Source organism: Periophthalmus magnuspinnatus, chromosome 13, assembly GCF_009829125.3.
Source record: "Periophthalmus magnuspinnatus isolate fPerMag1 chromosome 13, fPerMag1.2.pri, whole genome shotgun sequence".
Lineage (NCBI taxonomy): Eukaryota > Metazoa > Chordata > Actinopteri > Gobiiformes > Gobiidae > Periophthalmus > Periophthalmus magnuspinnatus.
Window position 1 is genome coordinate 26,567,032 of NC_047138.1, and position 23,766 is coordinate 26,590,797.

Below are 23,766 nucleotides of genomic sequence, written 5' to 3' on the forward strand. Positions count from 1 at the left end.
GACTGGGACAGGACTAGACCAGTGGCTCTCAAACGATTTCAGATCAAGTAACATCGCTGAAATGATCCCTGTTTTAAAGGTGCACTGTGTAACTTTTCTGATGGAGAGTCCACCACCTGCTTGCTTCCTCTGCCTTCTGTAGTATGGCATTAAATGTATTTACTTTACATGTATTAATTGCAAGTGTTTCATCTTTTCACAAATCTGACCTGGTAACGTCACCTGCTTGTCTCCATGGAGATGGATATGTTTAATGCGATACAGTGGAACATTCCAAGCAAAGCAATAACATGTACATGGACACAAGGAGGTGGAGGACCCTCTACTGGAAACTCTTACAACATTTTGTCCAGTTGACAGATTTTACTTTTGGCTTTTACTCTACTAGAAAAGTTACATAGTACAACTTTAACTCCAAGTCACGGGGTAAAAGAGATTATTATTTACATTATTAACAATGGATGAACGGCACCTACGTCTATACAGAACTAAACCAATCTGGGCTAGCCTGGATAATGATCTGGACTCATTCTAAACCAGGTCTATTCCAGGTCAAAATCTGGATTGAACCAGTACTAAACTAGGACTAAACCAGTGATATACACCTTTGAGTTTAAGCAATGCTAAAACAGCAATAAAACCTGATTTGAACAGCAATGAGTTGTATCAAAAGATTGTTACGCAGCCCACAGTTTGAGAACCACTGCTCTGGTCTGTACAGTGAAGCAGGGAGGCTACATTGAGGTCTTTAAGTGGGGAATGTAAACTTTGTGTATTTTCTTCTCTTTAAATATTGTATGCGTCATTACACATACTCCACTCACGCAATGCACAGAATATATTTCCATAGTCTGTCTGTGCATTCCCAGGCATACATCAGTCTGTGTGTCCCATTCAGGCCTGCAGCTAGTGTGCATGAATGTCCAGTCCTTGTGCCAGTAGAGGTTCGGCTGGGTGGGCGTGGGGGGGCGGGTGGAGGAGCATGGCGGGGTGCGGGTGGGCTCCGGGGTACGCGTGGAGGGAGGGGCCAGGGTGAGGAGGGTACCCGGGCTGGGACAGGAGCGACCCCGGGTATTCGCCTTGAAGAGAGGACATCCCCTGTAGACCTAAAGGATAAGAGGGGAGAGTGCTAAAAGACTGTAACTTGATTCTCATTTGAGTATCGATATCAAAAAAGTCACAGGACATAAAAGAGCCTTTCGTGAATAGCTTTAGAATGATCTTGAGCTGTATCAAAACAAGTATAAGACCACATAGACTAGTATATGCCCATGGACCACTATGGAATCTACCTGGAAGACTGAGGGATTACGCAGATATATGGCCACATGGTAATATAAACAAAAGTACTATGATTTAATGTTGAAAATGACACTTCTACTGTCTAAATAAAGACAGAATTAGTAAGTATCACGTCTATTCCTTAGTATTGAAATCTAGTTTGAAATTTTAGCATCATAACAATAATAAAAGACTGTGGATATGACGGTTTTGATCTATGTTCTTTTGCTCAGAATAATGAAATGTAGTGAAATGTTGACTTAAAATAAATGTAAAATGCCCCTCATCCAGACTCGAATCATGCAAACAGACCAAAAACCACACAAACACATTAACATATGGTGCCCATATTTGTCCATGTATATTATCATCCGGTATTATGTCACTATTATCAATGTAATTATTTTATGATGGTCCAAAGCAAAAACATTTTCTTGGTTTGGGAAGGCTTTGGAAAATGCATGATGGTAACATAAATGGTTTACAGTATGAGTTATGTTTTGTGGAGATACAGTGAAATCCAAACTTATATTTTGATCCCTTACACAATCAGGTTTATTAAATTTCAAAGAATTAGCCTTTTTACGTTCTGTACTTGTATGTATCATATTTATCGTGTTTTTTATTTTATTTATTTATTTAGAGAAACGGACTGTACTTTTAGCTTTTTGCTTCATATTTAAGTACTGCTTCAAAAGTGCCCTCTCCTTTACCACGGTGATTACTTAATTTTTCATTAATATGTTTAATATAGCAAACAAAAATAGCAGCGTCAAAGTGCCTGTTTAAACATTTAAGAGGAGCGCGGGCTGTGACCACTCTAATGCACTCCTTACTTTGCCTTTTCTACATTAAGCAGTTTTCACCAGCAGTTTGACCTGGTGCTGTATATTTGATGTCTCTATAATGGGGTTAAGGGTATAGCCCGGGTACACTGAAGTCTTTATAATGGGGTAAAGAGTATAGCCTATGTGCATGGATGTCTTTATAATGGGGCAAAGGATATAGTTGGGCACACTGCTGTCTTTGTAATAGGGTAAATGGTACAGCCCAGGTACATTGATGTCTTTATAATGGGGTAAAGGGTATAGTCGGGTATATAAATGTCATTATAATAGGGTAAAAGGTATTGCTGAGTACACTGAAGTCTTTATAATGAAGTAAAATGTATAGCCCAGGTACAGTAGTACAGTGTATATATAGGTACATAGATGTACTTATAATGGTGCAAAGGGTATAGTTGGGTACATGAATGCCTTTATAATAGTGTAAAGCAGACATGGGCTAACTACGGCCTTAGCCTTATTAATCCGGTCCACCAAACGTGACCAAATGTTATATTAAAACAGGTAAGGGTAAACCTTGTTCAAAGTTTTTCTGCTGTCTATTTAACAGAAATTTAATAAATTAATGATTCATTTAATTAATGCATTTGGAAATCAATTTGTACAATGGGCCTTTCATACTCATGCTTTGCTACATGTTACAGGCCAAATCTCTAATGTCATATATATATATATATATATATATATATATATATATATATATATATATATATATATATATATATATAATATATATATATATATATATATATATATATATATATATATATATATATATATATATATATATATATATATATATATATATATATATATATATATATCCCGGCCCGGCCCCTTTGTCAAATTTTAGAATCCGTTGTGGCCCATGGTTCAAAAAGTTTACCCGCCCCTAGTTTGAAGGGTATAGCTGGGTACATGGATGTCTTTATAATGGGGTATTGGGTATAGCGCAGGTACATACCTGCTGTTCTGAGCCCGAGATGGCCCTGTCCGTCCAGGCCATACCCTCCAAGAGCTGCTCCCTCAGGGCTATAAGGACCTCCTTGACCTATGGCATAAATTAAGTAATTATATTTTAGAGGCATATTTTAAAATTATGCTAACTGACTTAGTAAATTAATCAACAATATTTGTAAAGTAAAAGTACTACTACTGCTGTGACTGCTGCTACTTTGACTACTACTACAGTTAACCTAGATTGTGCTTAGATGAGGTTGTTATGTTGCACACAGTTGAACATAAAAATGTTCACTGTATACGGTATTGGACAGGACATAAAAAAGCCATATCCACCAACCTGAGCGATTTGATTGGTCGATCATGGGCTGCACTATTCTCCTCCTGGCGTTGATGAACCTGCATCAGACACATAAAGGAAAATACAATGAGAAATAGAGATGGTGAACGAGGGAGAGAGAAAGAGAGGGGGAGTGAGAAAGGGAGAATAAGAGAGAGGAAGAGAAGAGAGAGAGAGGGAGAAAAAGAGAGGGATGGGGAGGAATAGGGAGGGACAGAAGGAGTGGAAGAGAGAGATGGGGAAAGAGGGAGGGACATGAAAGAGAGAGAGCCAAGGAGAGTGGGAAGATGGAGAAAGATACAGGGAGGAAAGGGAGATTGGATAAAGAGAGGGAGAGGAGGAGGAGAGAAGGGCATAGGGAGAGAGATGAAGAGAGAAAGGAGAGAAAGAAATAAAAAAGAGAGAGAGAAAAAGAGAATGAGAGTGGAAGAGAAGGGGAGAGAGAGTGAGAGAGAGAGAAAGAAAGAGAGGCGTACAAGGCCACTGTATAATGGAGAACCAGGCTTAGCTGGAGACTATTAACCTTTTCCCTTTTTACAAGCACTTAACCCTGTGAGGGGCCAGAGTAAATCAGCGCTAAGGCCACAGCCACGATCAATACGGCCCTGCTAACTGATCTGCATCGACTCAGAGCTACAGTGTGATTTGATATGATATTACACCAAAATGTGAGGGAAATTATTTGTGTTAAAATCAGAATATAAAGAATACAATAAGGGGCAATGATGATACATTTTTACAGATAAATTTGATAATGAGGGATGGCAAAGATGTAATTTCAGTATTTCAATTAAAAACAGGACTAAACTAGAACTAAATCAAGCTTGAAACCAGGTCTTAACTAGGACTGAACGAGGATTTAACCAGGTCTAAAGGAAGGCTAAAACAGTACTAAACTGGGACTAATCCGATACTTAAAGTTTCGCTATGTAACCTTTCTGCCGTCTGGAGTCCACCACCTGCTTGTCCCTATGTAGATTTTACTGCTTTGATCCATGTTGCACAGAACAGCATTAAATATATTTTGCATGTATTCAGTTACAGGTGTTTGTATTGCACAGAACTACCTTGGAAACACATACACGGTACAGTGTCATCTGCTTGTCTCCACGGAGATAGATATAAAGCTATACTGTGGCTTAAATAATATATATTTTTCACTTTGAAATGGATTACTGAAATAAATGAGCAGATCTGTAAGTGATTTATGAGTAGGTGTATCATTTCTGCCTATTTAAGCAAGAGCACGAACCATCACTTTGGCTGTTGAGATAATTTGATTATTGGGTATGGATTTGCCATTCTGGTTTATGAGTGCAGAGCAAATTGATTTCTCTAAATTGTGACCCTGATAAATATACCCGCCCCCTTTTGTCCTGTCGTAAAATAGATTATAATCTTGTAAATGTGCAAAACCGTTATTTAATTTCAAGCTAAAATTAAAGGTCTTATATTACACAAAACTGACTCTTGACTCAAGGTTTAAGCCATGTTAAAATGTTGTTACCTCATCAAAAGCATACCTGGAGTTGTGTTTTGTTTCATTCACACACAATGCTCTGTTTCACCTGGTGATGTCATGAAGTTGTAGTTTTCAACAGGTACCTTTTACCTTTAGTTCAGTAGAGATCGTCAATTCCAGGGCTGAAATCATCCAAATGATTCTAGTGAAAGTGTATGAAGTTTAAAAACACAGTGGAGCACTTCCTGTATTGCAACATGTAATCAAAAAGTGGTTTTCTGTTTGAAAAAAGAAATCAGCCTAAATATCTAGGCTTTGTATGTTAAAAATGTGTGAATGAAACAAAACAGATATGGTTTTGATGAGGAAACAACATTATAACACATCAGTAAATAGCATAATATGGGCTCTTTAAAATCAAATTGAAAATAAACTAATTCTTTTTTGTGACTATAGATTGTACTAGTATTGTACTGGTGTTAATTAGAAAGTTGAAGGATCACGTTTACCCTGACCCCTAACTGAATATTGATAAGGCAGAGTATTAGTGTATTGATTATTGATTGGGGGTGGCACTGACCAGTTGTTGACCTGTAAGATGGTCAGCCCCGTGTCCTGGGAGAGCTGCTTCTTCTGTTCCTCTGAGGGATAAGGGTGCTGGAAGACAAGACATACGTGTTCATTTACATTGTTGATTTTGTGAGCAGGTATTTAACTCATTGTGGGGATTGAAATCTGTATATATAATGACTCTATGGGGATATGCCTTCATTATGGGGACAAATCAGGGTTCCATGAGGTAAACGCTTTATTTCGATTCATTTAGATGAGGGTATAGGCAAACTAAAATTATGGTTAAGGTTAAGATCAGTCTCCAAAAAATGAATGTAAGGCAGTGCTATGTGCATGCATGTCCCCACAAAACCTAACAGCAATGTGTGCAAGTGCATTGGTCCAACTATGTTATACAGAGGATATTTTTCTTTTTTTGTATTTCTTTACATAATTTATTAATGGAACTATTATTAAAATGAAAAGTAAATTTGTTCTTTACTATTGCAGAAAACATTTTAGCACATAGTGGTTAGAGTGGTCAACATATCAACATGTGAATCACATTTGTATAATAAGTACAATCAAAAGTGGGCAATATATGAAAGAAATGATGTTTTTGAGACACGCAAAATGAGAATATCAGAATACAGTGGTGGAACATAACAAAGTACAAGTAGTAAAATACTGTATTTGTGTGTAAGTATCTGTACTTTACTTACTCAAAACTACTACTACTACTACTACTACTACTACTACTACTTTGATAATTTTACTTGAGTATTTTTTGCTCCAGTATCTGTACTTTTACTAAAATAACAAAACTGAGTACTTCTTCTACCACTGGGTATATAATACAAAAACTTAAATAACAGAAGGCGCCAGCGTGATCTTCCACATAAGGTTAAGTAATAGTTCTGCTCTTTTGTGAAAACTGCTTTTACAGTTCATACATGTTTTGTCTGATAGCTGAACCTCAACCCCACCATTTACACAGTTTAGTTCATTATGATGCATTGTCCTAATATTGCCTAAATATTGTCTTTGGGATAATCAATAAATCCCCTTTTTTTAAATCAATTTTCCCTTGCTCCGGTTGGCCTGTCATGATAAGCACTATATCGACTTACGGTTCAATAAATGAAAGCGGGAACAATACATATTTTGGGGGTCAATATTTATCGTGTGCACAGTTTCTTTGTGAGTGGGAAAATTTGGGGTATTTTTGTTGTAATACAATCACAGTTGAGCTGTAAAAGGTTGAAGTCACTTCTATGGCTAATTATTGGCCAATAATTGTGCATTATATGTTGCGGCTCAGGCCTTTTAATGATACTGTCTATTTGAAAATGGTTTCCTGGGATTATCTTGCTTTAATGTTTTTTGTGTCAGTGGCATAAAGGTCCCTTATGCAAAATGTGTGTTTTGTTCCATTCACACATGTTTTATTATTAGTCTGTCTCTATCTTAAAAAATGCTCTGTTCCACCTTGTGATGTCATGAAGCAATATTTTTCAACTTAACAGCTACCTTTTACCTTTATTTCAGTCGAGATTGGCAATTCCAAGGTTGAAATCACCCAAATGATTCTAGTGAAGGTGTATGGAGTTTAAAAACACAGTGAAGCACTTCCTGTATTACCACATGACATCACAACGTGGAACAGATTGTTTTCCGATTGAGAGAAGAACTCGGCCTAAATATGCAGGCTTTGTGTGTTAAACATGTGAATGATCTATGTATATAATGTGAGGAAACAACATTATATACATAGATCAGACAATAGCATAATATGGGCCCTTTAAAGTAGTCTCAGTATTACAGTTTATCGCTGTATGTCTCTGTACCAATATATCGTACTTCAAAATCTGTTATCGTGACAGGTCTAAACTCCATTTGACAATGAAATGAATACAGATTACAATATAAATTCAAAAGCGCCTAATATCCTCCTGCTCTGTGTGTGTACGCTGCTAGCTCCCACACTCACATAATGTAGTAATTGCAGTGATGAAACATTTGACCTGCCTCATTTCATCGCTAATTACCAATCTAATCACCTCACCCACAATTACTCTGTCCATCGCAGCCACTTCCTCAACACTCAACATATTCATATCATCGCTTAATCCCACTATTTCCCATTTCATTTAATTGACCCCATTATAAACCCAGGGCTCGCTCTCTGTCTGTTATAGTCAATGGGGTTTGGCCTTGCACTAAACCCTATTCAACTCATTACTCCATTTTACGCTGCTCTGCACAAGGTTTCATTGTTTGGACCAAGTGGTAATTATTGCAAAAATATATTTTCTTGAGCTTTGTGTAGAAATAAAGGAGAGCAGTTACGTTTATATGCAGTGGTGAAGGAAGTACTCTTGTTACTTAAGTAAAAGTGCAGATACCGGAGCAAAAAAATACTACTAAAAGTAAATGTATCACATGGAAAAACTACTTAAGTAAAAGTATTAAAGTCCTTGTTTAAAAATGTACTTAAAGAGTAACAAGTAAAACTATTTTGCGCAGATTTTGAGATCTAATAAAGCTTCAAATGTTGGGATTTTGATAAAGATTTGTGTTGAATTTTGTTGAACAGAAACAACTGAATTTATTTTTTTTTCAAGGTGTTTTTTATTTGTATATTTTTGTTTGCTTAAACTCAAAGTGTGCTAAAAAAATAAACCCTCAGCCTTTTCAGCAGGCCTCAGGCAGTAATAAAAAAACTTTTATTTTACAGTCCTGTTCAAAAATGTAGTCGAGAAAGTACAGATGCCTGACCTCAAATGTAATGAAGTAAAAGTAAAAAGTATCCACTTTAAAATGTAGTGAAGTACAGATACCTAAGATTTTTATTGAAATGCAGTACTTTATGTTATGTTTATGTTTATGTTATGTTATGTTTCAACACTTTTTATAAGTTAAGCAGTTTATAATAATTACTATTCCTGGCCATTATAATTAAGATTGATCATGATGTATGTATATCCTCTTCTTACCTGCTGTCATTTACCTGTCACTACTAGACAATCACAACCTGACACTTTTAAATAAAGTAATCTAAGTCTAAACAGGACTAGTTTAAGATTAAATTCTAAACCAAACCTAGGCTAAAACATGACTAAATCAGGTTAAAACTACACTGAACCCAAGTCTAACCAGGATGTTTGGTATATATGTTCTAAATTATGAGTGAACGGGGACTAAACCAGAACAAAACTTTTAATACACATTTATTATTGTATTTCTGTCAGCTAGGCTGTTACACCTTAAATCAATCCTTCTCAGGTCTCTCATATAAATGCACTCCCCCCTCCATCATTTTGCCTGTTCAGCTAATATCCATGGGTTTCACATTGATGGAAAAAAAAAGATTGTTTCCATAGCAATTAACAATTTACAACAAAATAATCTATATTTTGAATGATGAATGATGATGAAGAGTCAAAATGTCGTCTGTAACAGGAAGTCGAAACCCATGAATATGTTCTTCAACCATCTGACCTTTCTACACTTCAGCAACAAAAGCAAGAGCCACCTCAGCCTCTTCATCTCCTCTTCTTCATGTCTAAACAACTCACTTTACTTCATGCAAATGATCAAACAAACAGAAATAGTTACGTTTCCAACAACAAACTGAAAAACATATCTATTTTCAGTTTGTTTTATGTTCTTTACCGACAGGTGCTGGAAAAGCCACGCTCTCATGATGTTCGTAGCGACTTTGGGGAAGATCCCTCTCTTCTTATTGTTTCGTCGGTCTCTGTCAGAGTCGTCATCGTCTCCTGTGCTCGGAGAAGCCACAGCTCCATCCAGACCATCTCCTAAACACACAATAAACAAGAACTTTAACTTAATATTTATAAAGATGCAACAGCAACACATTTTCCATATTATATTTTTGTTTTGTAAATATTCTTAAGGTGAGACACTACAGGTGAATAGGGAAAATATTTTAATTTAAAGATATAAATTTCAAACTTCTACTGTAGTTAACTCACATAAATGTAAGAACAAAATGTATTACATGTTTTTCATCATGTAATGATTTCATATAAATATTTGGTGTTTTATGTGCAAAAAATAATTTTGGGAGATTCAAAACAGAAAAATGGAAAGAGCCAGGTTTGAATTTCTTGGGTCTTTTTGTTGACATATTAGATACTAAAAATATATATATAGGGAATTTTTGATAATTTAAATCCTTAAATCCTTAAACTTAAATTAATACATTGGAATTATATATATAAATATATATATATATATATATATATATATATATATATATATATATATATATATATATATATATATATATATATATATATATATATATACATTCATAATTTTTATTGCATTTAAAATTTTTTTTAGCCCTCCCACCCCTACCGGGTAAGCACAGGAGCAGATGCACATACATCTCAATACATGCACCCATGTCAATTTAAAAGAAAAAAAAAAAAATATATACATATATATATATATATATATATATATATATATATATATATATATATATATATATATATATATATATATATATATATATATATATATATATATATATATATATATATATATATATATATACATACATATACATACATATACATACATCCATACACACATATACACCTACATATACATACATGCATACATAATAATAATAGCCAAGTATAGTAACCATAATAAGTGATGCTAATAATGGAAATCAATATTACAGGCATAAAAGTTGACCAGAAAACAAAACACAAACCACACCGAGTATGCAAAAAAGGATAGAATAAATTAATTAATTAATTTGAAAATAAAATAAAACTAACAGTAGAAAAAACAAAATAATAATTGATTTGCATATTTCCTTTGGTTCTCTGATGGTCACCATCTGCCCCCTCTCCAACATACAATCAAGTCAAAATACATTTTGAGAAAACACCTTTGAACTTACAATGTTCCATATAACTCTATGCATGCAAATTGATTAAATTGAATATTAAAACATCTTTCAGTGTGGAGTGGATCATTTTGTTGTTTCCACATGAAAGCTTGCTGCTAAGAGACCAAACTGACCAAAGAACAAAACACTGAAAATGTAAAATTAAGTTTAGAATACAAAACCACAGCCTATTTCGAGGTTCTGGAACTATGTTTCTCATACATTTTTCCCATAGAGTTAAAAAAATAAAATAAAAAATTGTATTATAAAAAATGTTAAAACTTGCTGGGGAATTATCTAGTCTATGGTAATTAAGGCTTATAATTTTATTTAAAATCTATTTCTGAAACCTCTAAATATAAAACAACTTTGGTTTCTTGCCAATAAACTCATAACATGTACATTTAAAAAAAAAAAAAAAGTCTATGGGGAAAATGAAGATGATTTTGGAAAGTCCAATCTGGGAAGGTATAAAAATAGCTACAATCCAACCAAATCGGAGCCCCTGGTTTTAAGACACTTGTGTACCATCATTCATCCCTGCCCCTCAGTTTGAGAACCACTGTTTTTCCCAATATTAAGTGCATAATAAGCAGTTTGTGTTTACCTGTGTCACTGCCATTGTCCCCTGTGCTTTGGGAGGGCAGGCCGCAGGTGCCGGGGGTCCCCAGTGGAGTCGTGGCGCACTCGTCCGGTTCACGTAACCATGAGGCGCCCTACGGGGAACAGAAAGACACACGCCAAATTAAAACAAGGAGGTACTAAGCTGTTTTTGTGTTCTATGGGCTTGTAATGTGAGACTCATGTGGGGGAAGGGGAGATCTATTGAAGAATTTGCTTGTTTAGGAGGTAGTGAGTGTTTTTGGAATGGTTTATGGTTTGTTTTTCATTTTTTCATGTATCTATATTTATGCAGCCCAATGAGAACACTCAGACTCTTGTTTTCATGGGCGCCATATTAAAATACAGAAAAATTACAACAACAAAAAAACTACATAGATCCAAAACATTAAACACTGGAGCAGGAGTGATTATAAATATTTATCACCACATTATTACAGCGCATTTCTGGCACCAATGTATCAAGTTTTCCATGTCCTTGAATTCCATTTTTGGGAAGCAAAATAACAAAAAGCGTTTTTGCGCTCTAGTCAAAGTCAAAGTTCAAAAAGCAAGTGAGATATTCAGGCAGTTTATCAAGTAGTTCCTTATAAATACATTTAATACAGTGTTGTTCTCTTCTGACAGATAGTGATGAACCTACTTTTCCATAGAGTGTTAGGTTTTAAGTTCATCGCCTATTATGAAACGAAGGGCTGAGTGGAAGAGGGCATCTAAAGGTTTCAAAGTAAAGGCTGAAGTCTGCATTATATCTCCATAATCCAGTACAGAAAGAAGGATTGCTCAAACAATTTATTTTCAGTAACTCAATGGGATACAAGATTTGTTTCTGTAATAAAATGATCATTTTGATTTTAAACAGAACATAATTCTGAGGTATGTTTTTTAAAGAATAAGTTTTCGTCAAGCCAAAACCCAAGATATTTATTTAAGTGTTGACTCTTTCAATTGCTGCACCAATTAGTGCACGTCACTTAAATGTTTACTTTTATTTGCATTGAATGGTAATTTAAGATTTTAAGATTTTGGATTTTATTCAAAACTTGCTTTAAAATGGCCTGATCAGAACTGAGTTTTTCTTTTTTTATATAATACAAAATCTGGCACAATGTTTCTCTTCCATGTGAAATAATGACATTTTCAATGAGATTCAGTCACTTCTAACTGTCAGTGATTTGTGGGGTCTTTTTAAACAAGTGGTCTAAAGCTAAGAAAGGCTCTAGCACAATAAAACTAAAGATTACAATTGTAAAAACCTTCCTTTTGCATAATAAAGCATTTATAAAATACAGGATAAAATAGTAAGAAAACAATATTAACGTTCATCATTCAAATCCATGAAAGATAAACCTATGATTATTATTTAGAGGGATTTAGGGGAGTTTTGAATGGGCTTGGGACTGACCTGATCTGAGAGGTTGGTACAGGACCCTCCAAAGTCCTCCATGTCGGATTTCGAGCCTCCCTCTCGCTCGTCCAAAACCAGGTCTGTGGGCATTTTCCCCTTCAGACAGGTGATGTAACGGTGACAGAAGTTATCACACAAATCATGGACCTAAAGACGAAAGAAAAGCATGGTATTTTAGACAATTGAGAACCATTATAATTAATGGTATAATTAGATTTTTCCTAACATTTAATAACACGGGGTAATTTAGATGTGAAGACTTCCAAATTATGAAAAAAATCCAGTATGCCTGTGTGTGTAAGTTTGAAAAATGGTTATTGGTGGTTTCAATCCTGCTCTCGACATAAACGTCATTGGTTGAGAAGTCAGATCCACTGACCCACAGTTTTGTGGTTGGGGCGAAATCTTGAAACTGTTATTAATTCTAATGACATTTCAGATATCAATGACTTCATATTCTTACTGCTTGCTTTGTCTACTGCTATCAGCAAAAAAAGTAAAATTATATATATATATATATATATATATATATATATATATATATATATATATATATATATATATATATATATATATATATATATATATATATATATATATATATATATATATATATATATACACATATACATAAACATATACATATACGTGTGTGTGTTAAAAAACTCACCTTCTCCAACTCCAGCAGATGAAATCGTAAAACTTGAATTGCTTGGATCATCTGGGAAGGGAAGAGAAATATACAAATAATTCATACAAAACACTTAAAACATAACACATAGCATTATAGTGATTAGTCTTACCAGGTTGTCTAGTTCGGGATTGGAGGAGAAAATCGGCTTCTCAGAGCGAATCTACAAAACATGAATCAAGTAGCACTTTAAAATCCATTCAGAACTCCGATAAATCTCTACTCTGTTATTGGCTGAATCAGTTGTCACTCACCTGTTTAGCGAAGGCCGCGATGTCATCATTGAAGGATTCCGAGGAGCAGACGTCGCTGTGATTGGTCATTCCGGGCATGTGGGAGGACCCTGAGAGGGAGGAGGCGGAGTCACGAGGCGAGCAGGTTGCAAGCTCACACTTCTCGAAGACTAAGGCCAGTAGTGGGAACAGCGGGTGACTGCAAAGAACACATAGACATACACACACAGAGTTAGACTGCATATAAACTGAGGTAAAGGGTCCTAGAAATTCAAGTATATTCAAGTACTCTTAAGTAAAGACATCATAAATACTCCTGCTATAGGGCTGCAAAATCGTGAATATTGCAATACATGTATAAAAAGTAGGGTTCTATTCACTGTGGACATTGTAAACAACTCTAGATGCATTAACATTGAGACAAGGGATCACAAGGTATCATAACTGAATCATTTGAAAACATGGAAAGGAAAAATACAGTGTCCACTCAAGATCTCCATCCCCTCGTCTTAAATATCCTGGAAGTCTACGAGTCTACGAAAAGTTATAAAACTCAAACAGGACAAATCTGGAATAACCTTAACCACAAATATGATGAACAAATAAATAGCGTTCAAAATTCTTGGGAAAATGGTTTGTTGAAATGGTTTGCAATTTACAGTGATCAGCAAGGAGTAGAGCCTGGGTTGTAAAAATATCTGCAGTTATATAAAGGCAAAATTATGCATGGAAACTATTGGTCAAATTCTTTTGCACAACCTGGATACGTGCAGTTTTGTTGGAGAGACTGTGAGGAAATTAATGCTGATCAGGTGCAGACTCTATACACAGGCCCAAAACTGCAGCCATATTGGACACATGTCATAAAGCAAATCAAGCAAATTTGTGGGTAAAATATAAGCTTGGTAGTCAGTATCCAACCAATTTGGATATATGTTATGCTATATGTTCTGGGTGCCAAGGGTCACAGCCATAAAACAAATATCAAAGAACCGGAAATGAATCAAGGCACATAGATACATAACTATATGGCATGAATCAATAATCTAGTTTTATATTATTATTGTTATTTTAATCTAATTATATTTAATGTCGTATATGCATATGCATGTATGTATGTGTATGTATATGTGCATGGATATACGTAAGCCTACTTAAGACATAACTGTACATGTGGTGTCACATGTGTCTGTGTATAGATGAGATTATGTCTATGTACCGTATTTTCCGGATTATAAATGGCACTTTTTTTCATAATTTGGCCGGGAGTGCGACTTATACTCAGATGCGACTTATATGTGAAATTATTAAAATATATAGCTTCACATTTTCGTTACTGTCACTCTGACAACCACGCAGGGCACTCTAGGCTTGTATACCAGTATGACAGCCACCTCAGTTCAGAAGCGACACCGATGAAGAATTCAGTGGATTTAGTGATATGGAGTGAGATCGAGAGTAAACTTGTTAGCTTGTTTTTTATGCTTTACTTATCTGATTAACTGTTAATATCTTACGTTAACATACCAGCAAACCATTCAGTTTGCTGTCTCTGCTTCATGTAGCTGAATACATGTGTTACATTAGCGTGTTGTACTGATATTCAGCCTGGTGTTCTCTATTTTATTGTTATTATCATAACTCGCCATAAAATGTCTGTTGTTGGTCTCGGATTTTGTAAAATACATTTCCCCCAAAAATGTGACTTATAGTCCAGTGCGACTTATGTTTTTTTCCTTCATTATTATGCATTTTTTGCTGGTGCAACGTGTACTCTGGAGTGACGTATAGTTCAGAAAATACGGTATATGTTTACAGGAGTGCATGTATTTATCTGTGTATGTAATATTTGTATAGCAAGGGGGGTAAAAATAGTGTATTATAAGTAACATGTATTTTTTTTTAAACATACCTCATTGGTAAATGACATAAAGAATTTAAAAAAATTGAGAGAAGACTGAAATATGAACAGATAAAATTATACTAGAATCCTACACATTAAAGAATGCACAGAGAGGTTAGGGTTAGTACAACAGGGGACAAACTAAAGAATTACAGCCTTTGCTCTTGATAATTGTACTATAATAACAAATAATAATAACAATTCAAATTTTAATTCTTAGAAGATGTCATTTTTGATACACCGTCTGATGTGTACAAGTTGATACTGGTGCCAGAAATGAAAATACTCCAGAAAACATCTGGTTCAGTGTCCATTGAACACCCAAATGCATGTGAACATATGACATAATCAAATCTACTATTATTACAACTGATATCTTCAAATGAATCAAATAAAAAAATAAAGTAACCAATGGCTTTGCTTTACATCTGAAAATTACAACTTTTGAATATTTTGCCTATGCGTTCTGAAGAAAAAAAAAATCTGTGCATTAGTAAACAGCAAACCCATGCATGTTGTAGCCCCACTCATATAGAATCAGTTAACATAGCAGACATAAACAGGCTAGCAGTTGACAGAGAGCACGAGGGATAGACTTTCAGACAGTAACTTTAGTGCGGACAACTGGCCATATTTCACATAGAGCAACATTCACAGTGTACAAATACAAGTGTAAGCTAATCTGATAACACTCACATGAGGCTTAAACACATTTCAGAACTGCATAAAGAAATCATTAAGTTTTCCTCAGGGGTTCAAAGTAAAACAGGACTTTAGATCTACAATTTTTATTTTATGTGTTATTTTAGGGTAAATAAAGAGTACTTCTGTTGCATTTCAGAAATCAGATAGGACTAGGTAACACTTTATAATAATTACACTTGAATTAGTCTCAGAAAGGTGTGAACAAAGATGAAATTCATAATGTACAAATAGTTTAAAGGTGCTATATTACGCAAAATTAATTCTTGTGAGCTTTAAGCCATGTTATGATGTTATAGCTCATCAAAAACATAGTACCTGGAGTTGTGTTTTGTTTCATTCATGTGTTTGAGTAATTTAAGTTTACATCTCCAAAGTTTAAAATGCCCTGCTCCACCTTTTGACCGGTAGTTTTCAAGTTAACAGCTACCTTTTATCTATAGTTCAGAGATCGGCAATTGTAGGGCTGAAATCAACCAAATAATTCTAGTGAAGGTGTATGGAGTTTAAAATCACAGTGGAGCACTTCCTGTATTACCATGTGACATCACAAGGTAGAACAGAGTGTTTTGTGATAGAAAGAAGTACTCAGCCTAAATATGTAGGGTTTGTTTGTGAAACGTGTGAATGAAAGAAAACACAACTCCAGGTATATTTGTGATGAGGAAACAACATTATAACATAGATTAAACAAATAGCGTAATATGGACTCTTTAAGATTGATTCAGGCTAAGTATCTACCTCATTAATATCCCTCCCCCTCTTCTTACCCATAGATCTGGTCCTTGTGGTGCTTGAGTGAATCCGGGATGGGTGCTCCGTACTGGGGCGGAGGCAGCCCCCTGAGGTCGTCTGCGTACCCCCCCACCGCCATGCCCTCGGTTCCGGAGTAGTGTACCAGATCTTCATACTGAAACACAACAAAACACATGAAAGGAGAGTTCATACTATAAACAATAGGGTGATAGATGGATAATTTTTCCACATCTGGCAACATAGGACATTTTGAAACTATAAACGCTAATATAAACCTACACTGAAACGTGTCACCTTTTTCTTTTATATTCAGCGTGAAAGAGCGATAACAGTATGTAAAAACTGTTATCACAATCGAACCTTAGTTGCTATGGATACAGTGAACACCAATAATAAATTACTGAATGTTAATACTGAAACGTAATTAGTGGCTAACAACAGAGACATTGACTTGTGGGCTGGTGGACATCAAAATCAGGTCAGATTTTATTATGAAGAGAGCTGGACGTCTGGTCTATAACTCTGTGTGTGTGTGTGTGTGTCTCTCTGTCTGTGTGTGCGTGTGTGTGTGTTTGGTCAATGGAGCGTCTGTGTGTTGTGAATTAGTTCACAATTACATTTCAATGCTTTGTAACTTGAGACACTGCAGTGATAAAAGCCATAAGTAAATGTACGTCTGGCCAAGATTTCTTAGAGCTTATATAGGTGGTTATAGGGATGTATAGATTTTGTATTGTATTCAGTCAGACAAGTAGACTCAAATTTGAATTATATTTTGGGCATGGTAAATGTATAGGAAGATATCAAGGTATTGCAAAGACTACATTATAAAGGTTTCAAAACAGTCGGTCAAAAAAATACATAACTTGGTGTATTTTTGAACACTGAAAAATGAAATATTGGCTTTAAATAAATGTATTATGTATAACAGTGCTAATGGTAAATGGTCACAGACTTATATAGCACTTTTCCACCTTCTAGGCACTCACCCGTTCACACAGTGTACGCAGACACTGGGAACGTGGTGGGTAAAGTGTCTTGCACAAGGACACAACAACAGCAGTCATCTTTGAGAGCCTGTATCACACCGCCAATTTGTGGGTCAGTGGATCTGACTGCTCAACCAATGATGTTTAGGTCGAGAGCAGGATTCGAACCGCCAACCTTCGGATCAGTGGGCAAACACCAACACAGATACCGTTGCATGTTTGTGTTTATCAGAATAAATCCACTTGTACATGTCCAACTAACATAACATTGATAGTCCTAGATTAGATCTCAGATTTTCAAATTTGCAAAATTATTAACATAGAACAGACTGCCCTCTGCGTTTTTATACAAACAAACGTAAATGCGTTTGATTCTTAAGTCTGTTTAATCGGTTCATCATTTTTCAGTATTTTAAATTTCGCTTTAAAAACGCTCCTGTAGTTGCTAACAATACGCAGTCTGAACAGAATCCTACTTTTTGTATATATATTCCGAATCTAATCCCAATACTTTGCAGAAAAAACATAGATTTTTTTTTCCAAAATCGTGCCGGCAGCCCTAATGTTAAAACGTACCAGTAGTGCTATTTGCTTGTTATAAATGATAAGCTGGAGAGGACATATTAGCTGGTATCTGATGGTGGGCGTTGATGACTGTTGCTAATGCCATCTCCTCCTCCTTATACCAGAGCGGAGTCGTGCTGAGTCGGCCCTCACTACCCGCTGTGAACAGGCTCTACAGGGTTGTACACACTTCAACACCACGCAAACATATTACACTATTATGAAAATACATGCAGAGGTGCGACTCACGATGCTCAAATCCACAGAGAGAAGGAGTTGGTTTGTGCATAAGACACACGGAAGGATAGCACTTTTGATAAAACTGCATTTATAAATATTTTAACCTATTTTTTAATATAAATCATTATCTACTGCACGAACTGTGCTATAAAAACTATTTACTATTGCTTACATCGTCTTATCAATACTTTTTCATTAGGAGATCATTGGTTACTTCAAACTGAATAAGTAGCACAGAAATTTCCATATTATGCAGAAACAAAAACGATTCAATTTTTTACTTTCATTTCATATTTTGGTATATTTTTTAAGATTTATGTTTATGTTTAAGATTTTTATTTTTGAATGTTTTGTCTATGTGATCTCAATAAGTAATTACAGAAATCTCACTTTGTACCTTTATCTGAAAACTTAACTCTGCTTTTAAAATTTCTATTGTTTTAAAACCCTCTTTTTGAAGGGTCTTGTAATATGTTTTTAAAATAGAATATATGCTCAGTTTCTTAATTATTTCTAAAACAAGAATCGTGATATATCATTCCATACATCTACATCTCCCATCTCTATGTAAGATTAGGTTTACCACAATAACAAATTTTTAAGTGCAATATATTGCTGAAGTAAAGAGACAATAAACAATAATACTGAAACCAAATCAAGTGGAATCATGCTCCAAAAAGTATTCTAAATCTACAATATTGTTAAAAAAAATTAGCTGGAAAAAATAGACAACAGAATGCAACTCTCTCTGTTTGTCACAGAAGTTCATAATTCACCCCCCCCCCCCCCCTCCCCCAAAAAAGGTGTGGTTCCATCTAACATACAATAAACGTTATGTGGATATAGTATTTATCACATCGTGTATAATATGGACATGTATATATAAAATACCATAGTCTACATTCACCATTGCTCTTTGAATATATTTTGACTATCCTATGTTTGCACCCCTTATACCATTATAAATATACAATGACCCCAGACCTGCTCCCTGGCATCCCATCACACTTGTCCCTGTGTGTTTTGTTATGAGTTAATTTGTCCAGCCCGTGTCTCTAAGGCCTCTACAGAAGGCGCTATGCCCAGGTCAGCACATCTCGCCCGGGTTTGGGATTAAAGGAACACCCCTGAAGGACGGTCCTTTGGGGATTGCTGGGATCGCAGACAGACATAGCAACTGCCCGGTGCCCTTTGTTATTTTAACCAAGCTGTAAAAGATGTGCTGATCAGCTACGGGAGCTTTTTTTGGCGCAGACCGTGTTCTTTCAGCGGGCAAGAGGTTATGATTTACAGCTATGTGTGTCCATAGGTCAGGGGGAAAACCCACTGTGCCCAGATAAGATTAGTCTAAACATGTTTGAACGACGCCTGAACCCACTCCTCACCTAAATATAACTGTAGACAAAGTTCTGTCTGTATATCTTCTATCTGTAAATAAATAAATAAATAATTAAACAACAATGTAATTTTGCTACATATGTTTTAAACTGACCCGAAATGTATAACTATAACATTTTGGATATATAAGACTGAATACACATTGATGTCCGAACCCGCTCGGACCTATAACTAAATATAACTGTGGACAAGTTTCTGTCTATATATCTTCTGTCTGTAAATAAATAAACAACGATGTAATCTTGCTACATATGTTTTAAACTAACCCAAAATGCCTTATATAACATTTTGGATATATAAGACTATGAATACACATTGAGCTTACCTAAATATAACTGTACACAACTTTCTGTCTGTATGTCTTCGATCTGTAAATTGCCAAAAAAAAAAAAAAAAAAGAAAAGAATAAATAAATAAATAAACAACAATGTAATCTTGCTGCATATGTTTTAAGATGACCCAAAATGTAAAAATATAACAAATTTGGATATATAAGACTGAATACACATTGATGTCTGAACCCTCTCGGAACTTTATCTACATGAACTCTTATGTCTTCTGTCTATAACTTACCAAAAAAAAAAAAAAAAAAAAAAGACAAAGTAAGCTTGGTACATGTGTTTTGTTTTTATTTGGCAACCTAAAAGGCCTTATAATATTGGTAACATATTGGTCAAACCTGAAAATCATATAGACTGAACATTTACATTCAATACACACTGATATCTGAATCTAAATCTAAATACAATTGTACACATAAACTTGTCAACCGTTTGTCTGTGCATTGCAAAAAATTAAAAATGTATTTTTGCTACATATGTTTTAATCTGGCAACCCCAAACACCTTATAATATTGGTAACATTTTGGTCAGATCTTAATATTAGTATCGTATTATATTTTGCAAGGCTCTGACAAATATTGACAAATCTATTGATCAGTTTGCAATGTGGATGGAACTTTCACAGACAAAAAGTACAGAGTGCATACATTTCATAGCAGGTTGCACTCAACACGCATAGATATAGGAACATTGAAGGGCCCTATCAAATCCTTATACTCCTGCCCCATATGGTCATCAAGATCACAAAAAGCACCTGCTCTGAGAGGCCCTCGCTCTATACACACCTTCTAGTTTTATGTGCGCTGGCTATTAACACAATCACCGCTATCGGATTGCACGTCTCCCTTTACGCCAGGACCCTATCGTGTTTCCGTGCGTCACGCGGATCAAAGCGGGGCACGTTGAGATGACAAATAGCGCGGATTTCCCCCAACTTTTTGTCCGAAGAAAAGTCACGTAAAAGAGGGTTCAGAGCGGAGGGAAGGACAGCGGCACATCGCGAGGTTTAATTGTGTTGTTTCAGCGGCGGCGTATAACTTTTTACAGCTTTAATAGGCGTGTGTGCGCTACTGCTAACAAGTCCCAAGGGCCAGTATTAACAGAGCAGCGGGGACAGAACCTCCAGAGAGCAACAACCGATCCTTGACTAAATGTTTTTTACCAAATATTTAATTGGCACAACCAAATGGACTGTTTAATTGGCACGACTTCCCTTTTCTAGTGCGTAAAGATCCCCAACTACTGCCACAGGCTAAAGTGAATCAGTGGTGACTAGATTTATTCTAAAGCTTCATATTAATACACTGAAAATTACAATAAAATAAACTAAATTAATGACAAATAAGTATGTAATCTTCTTACTCTTCAGTGTCAAAACTGACTGAGAGAAACAGTTGAAGAAATCTCTGTGCGTAATGCGTAAAAGTTTGGATAGCTGGTCAAACCGAATAGACCTATTTATAACTGCGGAATTACCTGAATTAAAAACATATCTGTATCCATTGCAAAGAGTTGATTTTAACATCATATGGATAAATATGTTAAATATGCATATGTTAAACATAACTGATTGGTCAAATAACCTTAATTTCTGGCTCAACGAAGAAAATTAAAATCCCAGTGTTTTAGAAAACCACATTCCTTGCTTATATGTCAGCCTATGTATTTAAATTATAGTTAGGTAGTACCAAACCATACTCTTACACACTACCACTTCTCAGAGTCAGTAAGATGCCAGCCAGCCTCCCTGCTCCATCCATCCATGCCTCTTGTGAATCACTGTAGCAAAAACACTGACCTACTTACGGAGTTGCATCTCGCCTTTGCTCTTAATGACCTACGCTGCTCCCTCTAACCCTGATCTCCACTTGTCACGGCTCAGTGGTGTCACCAAACAACAACACTCGTACTCACAAGGGAGGGTCAAATTCGGGACCGTTTAGCTCGTGTGAATGGAAAAGTGGACGTAATTGACGTAAAAGCGTGTTCAGAAAGTGTGTGTGTGCTTTTGACATGCTTTCTCTCGTCTCAGTCCATAATGGTGACTTCATGGGCCTTGTTTTGCGCTTCTCATACTGACCACTCATGTAATAACCAAGCAATAGGCGTCCATTAATGCTTTTAAAACCACGCTCTGCTCCTTACTGGTATAACCCAATTATTGGCGTGTGCATCTCACCCACCCTCCCTTCTTAAATTTAAAACATCTTTTAAAAAAAATAGCTTAACAACATGGGACCTACCCTCTTCTCCATGCGGCTCGACAGCCAATCCTACTCGGGGGACGGAGATGCTCTGCTCGGCTACTCCACAATGCTTTTGCCGCTCTGCTCCTTTGCGTAAACCCTGAAAATGCAAGTTAAGAAATGAGCATTTTTGACACTTATTTGATGTAGAAGTTGATAAAATAACCTCATAGGTGAATAAACAAGAATGTAAACAAAACAGTCGCCTCCCCAGTGGACCATCACAGTTACAACATTATGGGATTATAGATTTTATTGGCGTAATAGTCTTACTTAGGGGCTAATGGTTAATAATATGCTTATCTTAAGAGGTAGTAAGACACTTATAACAATGAAATCCGGAGGGCAATTAAATGGTATTAGCTTTAAGAGCGCAAAACGGCTGTAAACAACGAGGCATTGGCGGGCAGAAGGATTGCTCTCTTACCGTAAACACCGATAGTCCCGTGCGAGTCCGGAGGTAGTGTCCACAAAGAGAAGAAAGGCGGCGGTAAACAGCGAAGTGCCTTCCCGTAAAGAGCTCTCCGGTTACGGGCTAATAAGTGCAGGTCGCTCGGTATTACGGGGAGACTCGATAAAAGCCGAAGCAAGCGAGAAGGCAAGCGGCAGGCGATCGTCCCTCTCCTTTTTGGCTCCTCTCGCTCGCTGTCCGTCCGTGCTTCGCTGCTTAGGATGTGTCAGTGGCTGGGAATGAGCGATGGAGCACGCAGCCTCTACAGAAGAAGACGAAGAGCAGGAGGAGGAGTGGTGACGCGCGGGTCAAAACGCGACGGGGTCTCTCTCTCTCTCCGTCTCTCCCCCTCTATCTCTCCCTCTCTTTCTCTCTCTGTCCCTCTCCCTGTGTTCGACCCCTCCTCGTTTGAACCCTTGCATTGGGTTTTTCTCTCTCCCGCCCCCTGCCCACTGCTCCTTTATCACCAAAGATGGGTCGAGTTTTATCTGTTGAAAGCGCACTCCATAGCCTTTGGTGCCTCCGCCCGTAGGTACATTACTTTCAGGCAGATTATGATCGTCATCTTGGGGATAACTCCGGGAGAATGGTGATAACTGGCCAGCGGGAGTGGGATATGATGTAGTCCGAGTAATATAGGACTCCGGGCAATCAATTAATGCGATAAGAGCAGGGCGTATGAAGACACAAGCGCGCATAATGTGGTGGGCTCATACAGAAATGACTAATGAGAGAAGATGCTATGAATTTAATTAAAATAAAGGACACTCACTGATCAATTACAACATTAAACAAATGCATTCAAGGTCTCAGCTTCCTGTTATATACAACATTTTGACGAGTTTTTCCC

General features: G+C 36.2%; 1 protein-coding gene across 1 annotated transcript; it reads right to left on the reverse strand.

Moving 5' to 3' along the window:
• Positions 1 to 673: 673 nt before the first annotated feature.
• Positions 674 to 23,270, reverse strand: meis3 (myeloid ecotropic viral integration site 3). The gene is made up of 13 exons (XM_033977305.2): positions 22,893 to 23,270; positions 22,463 to 22,565; positions 16,702 to 16,841; positions 13,348 to 13,525; positions 13,206 to 13,256; positions 13,073 to 13,123; positions 12,400 to 12,549; positions 10,981 to 11,089; positions 9,116 to 9,261; positions 5,469 to 5,545; positions 3,427 to 3,485; positions 3,091 to 3,177; positions 674 to 1,106 (listed from the first exon to the last, which is right to left on the reverse strand). The coding sequence occupies exons 2-13, from the start codon at positions 22,472 to 22,474 to the stop codon at positions 907 to 909; spliced, it is 1,260 nt and encodes a 419-aa protein (XP_033833196.1). The 5' UTR covers positions 22,475 to 22,565; positions 22,893 to 23,270; the 3' UTR covers positions 674 to 906.
• Between the last annotated feature and the right edge of the window lie 496 nt (positions 23,271 to 23,766).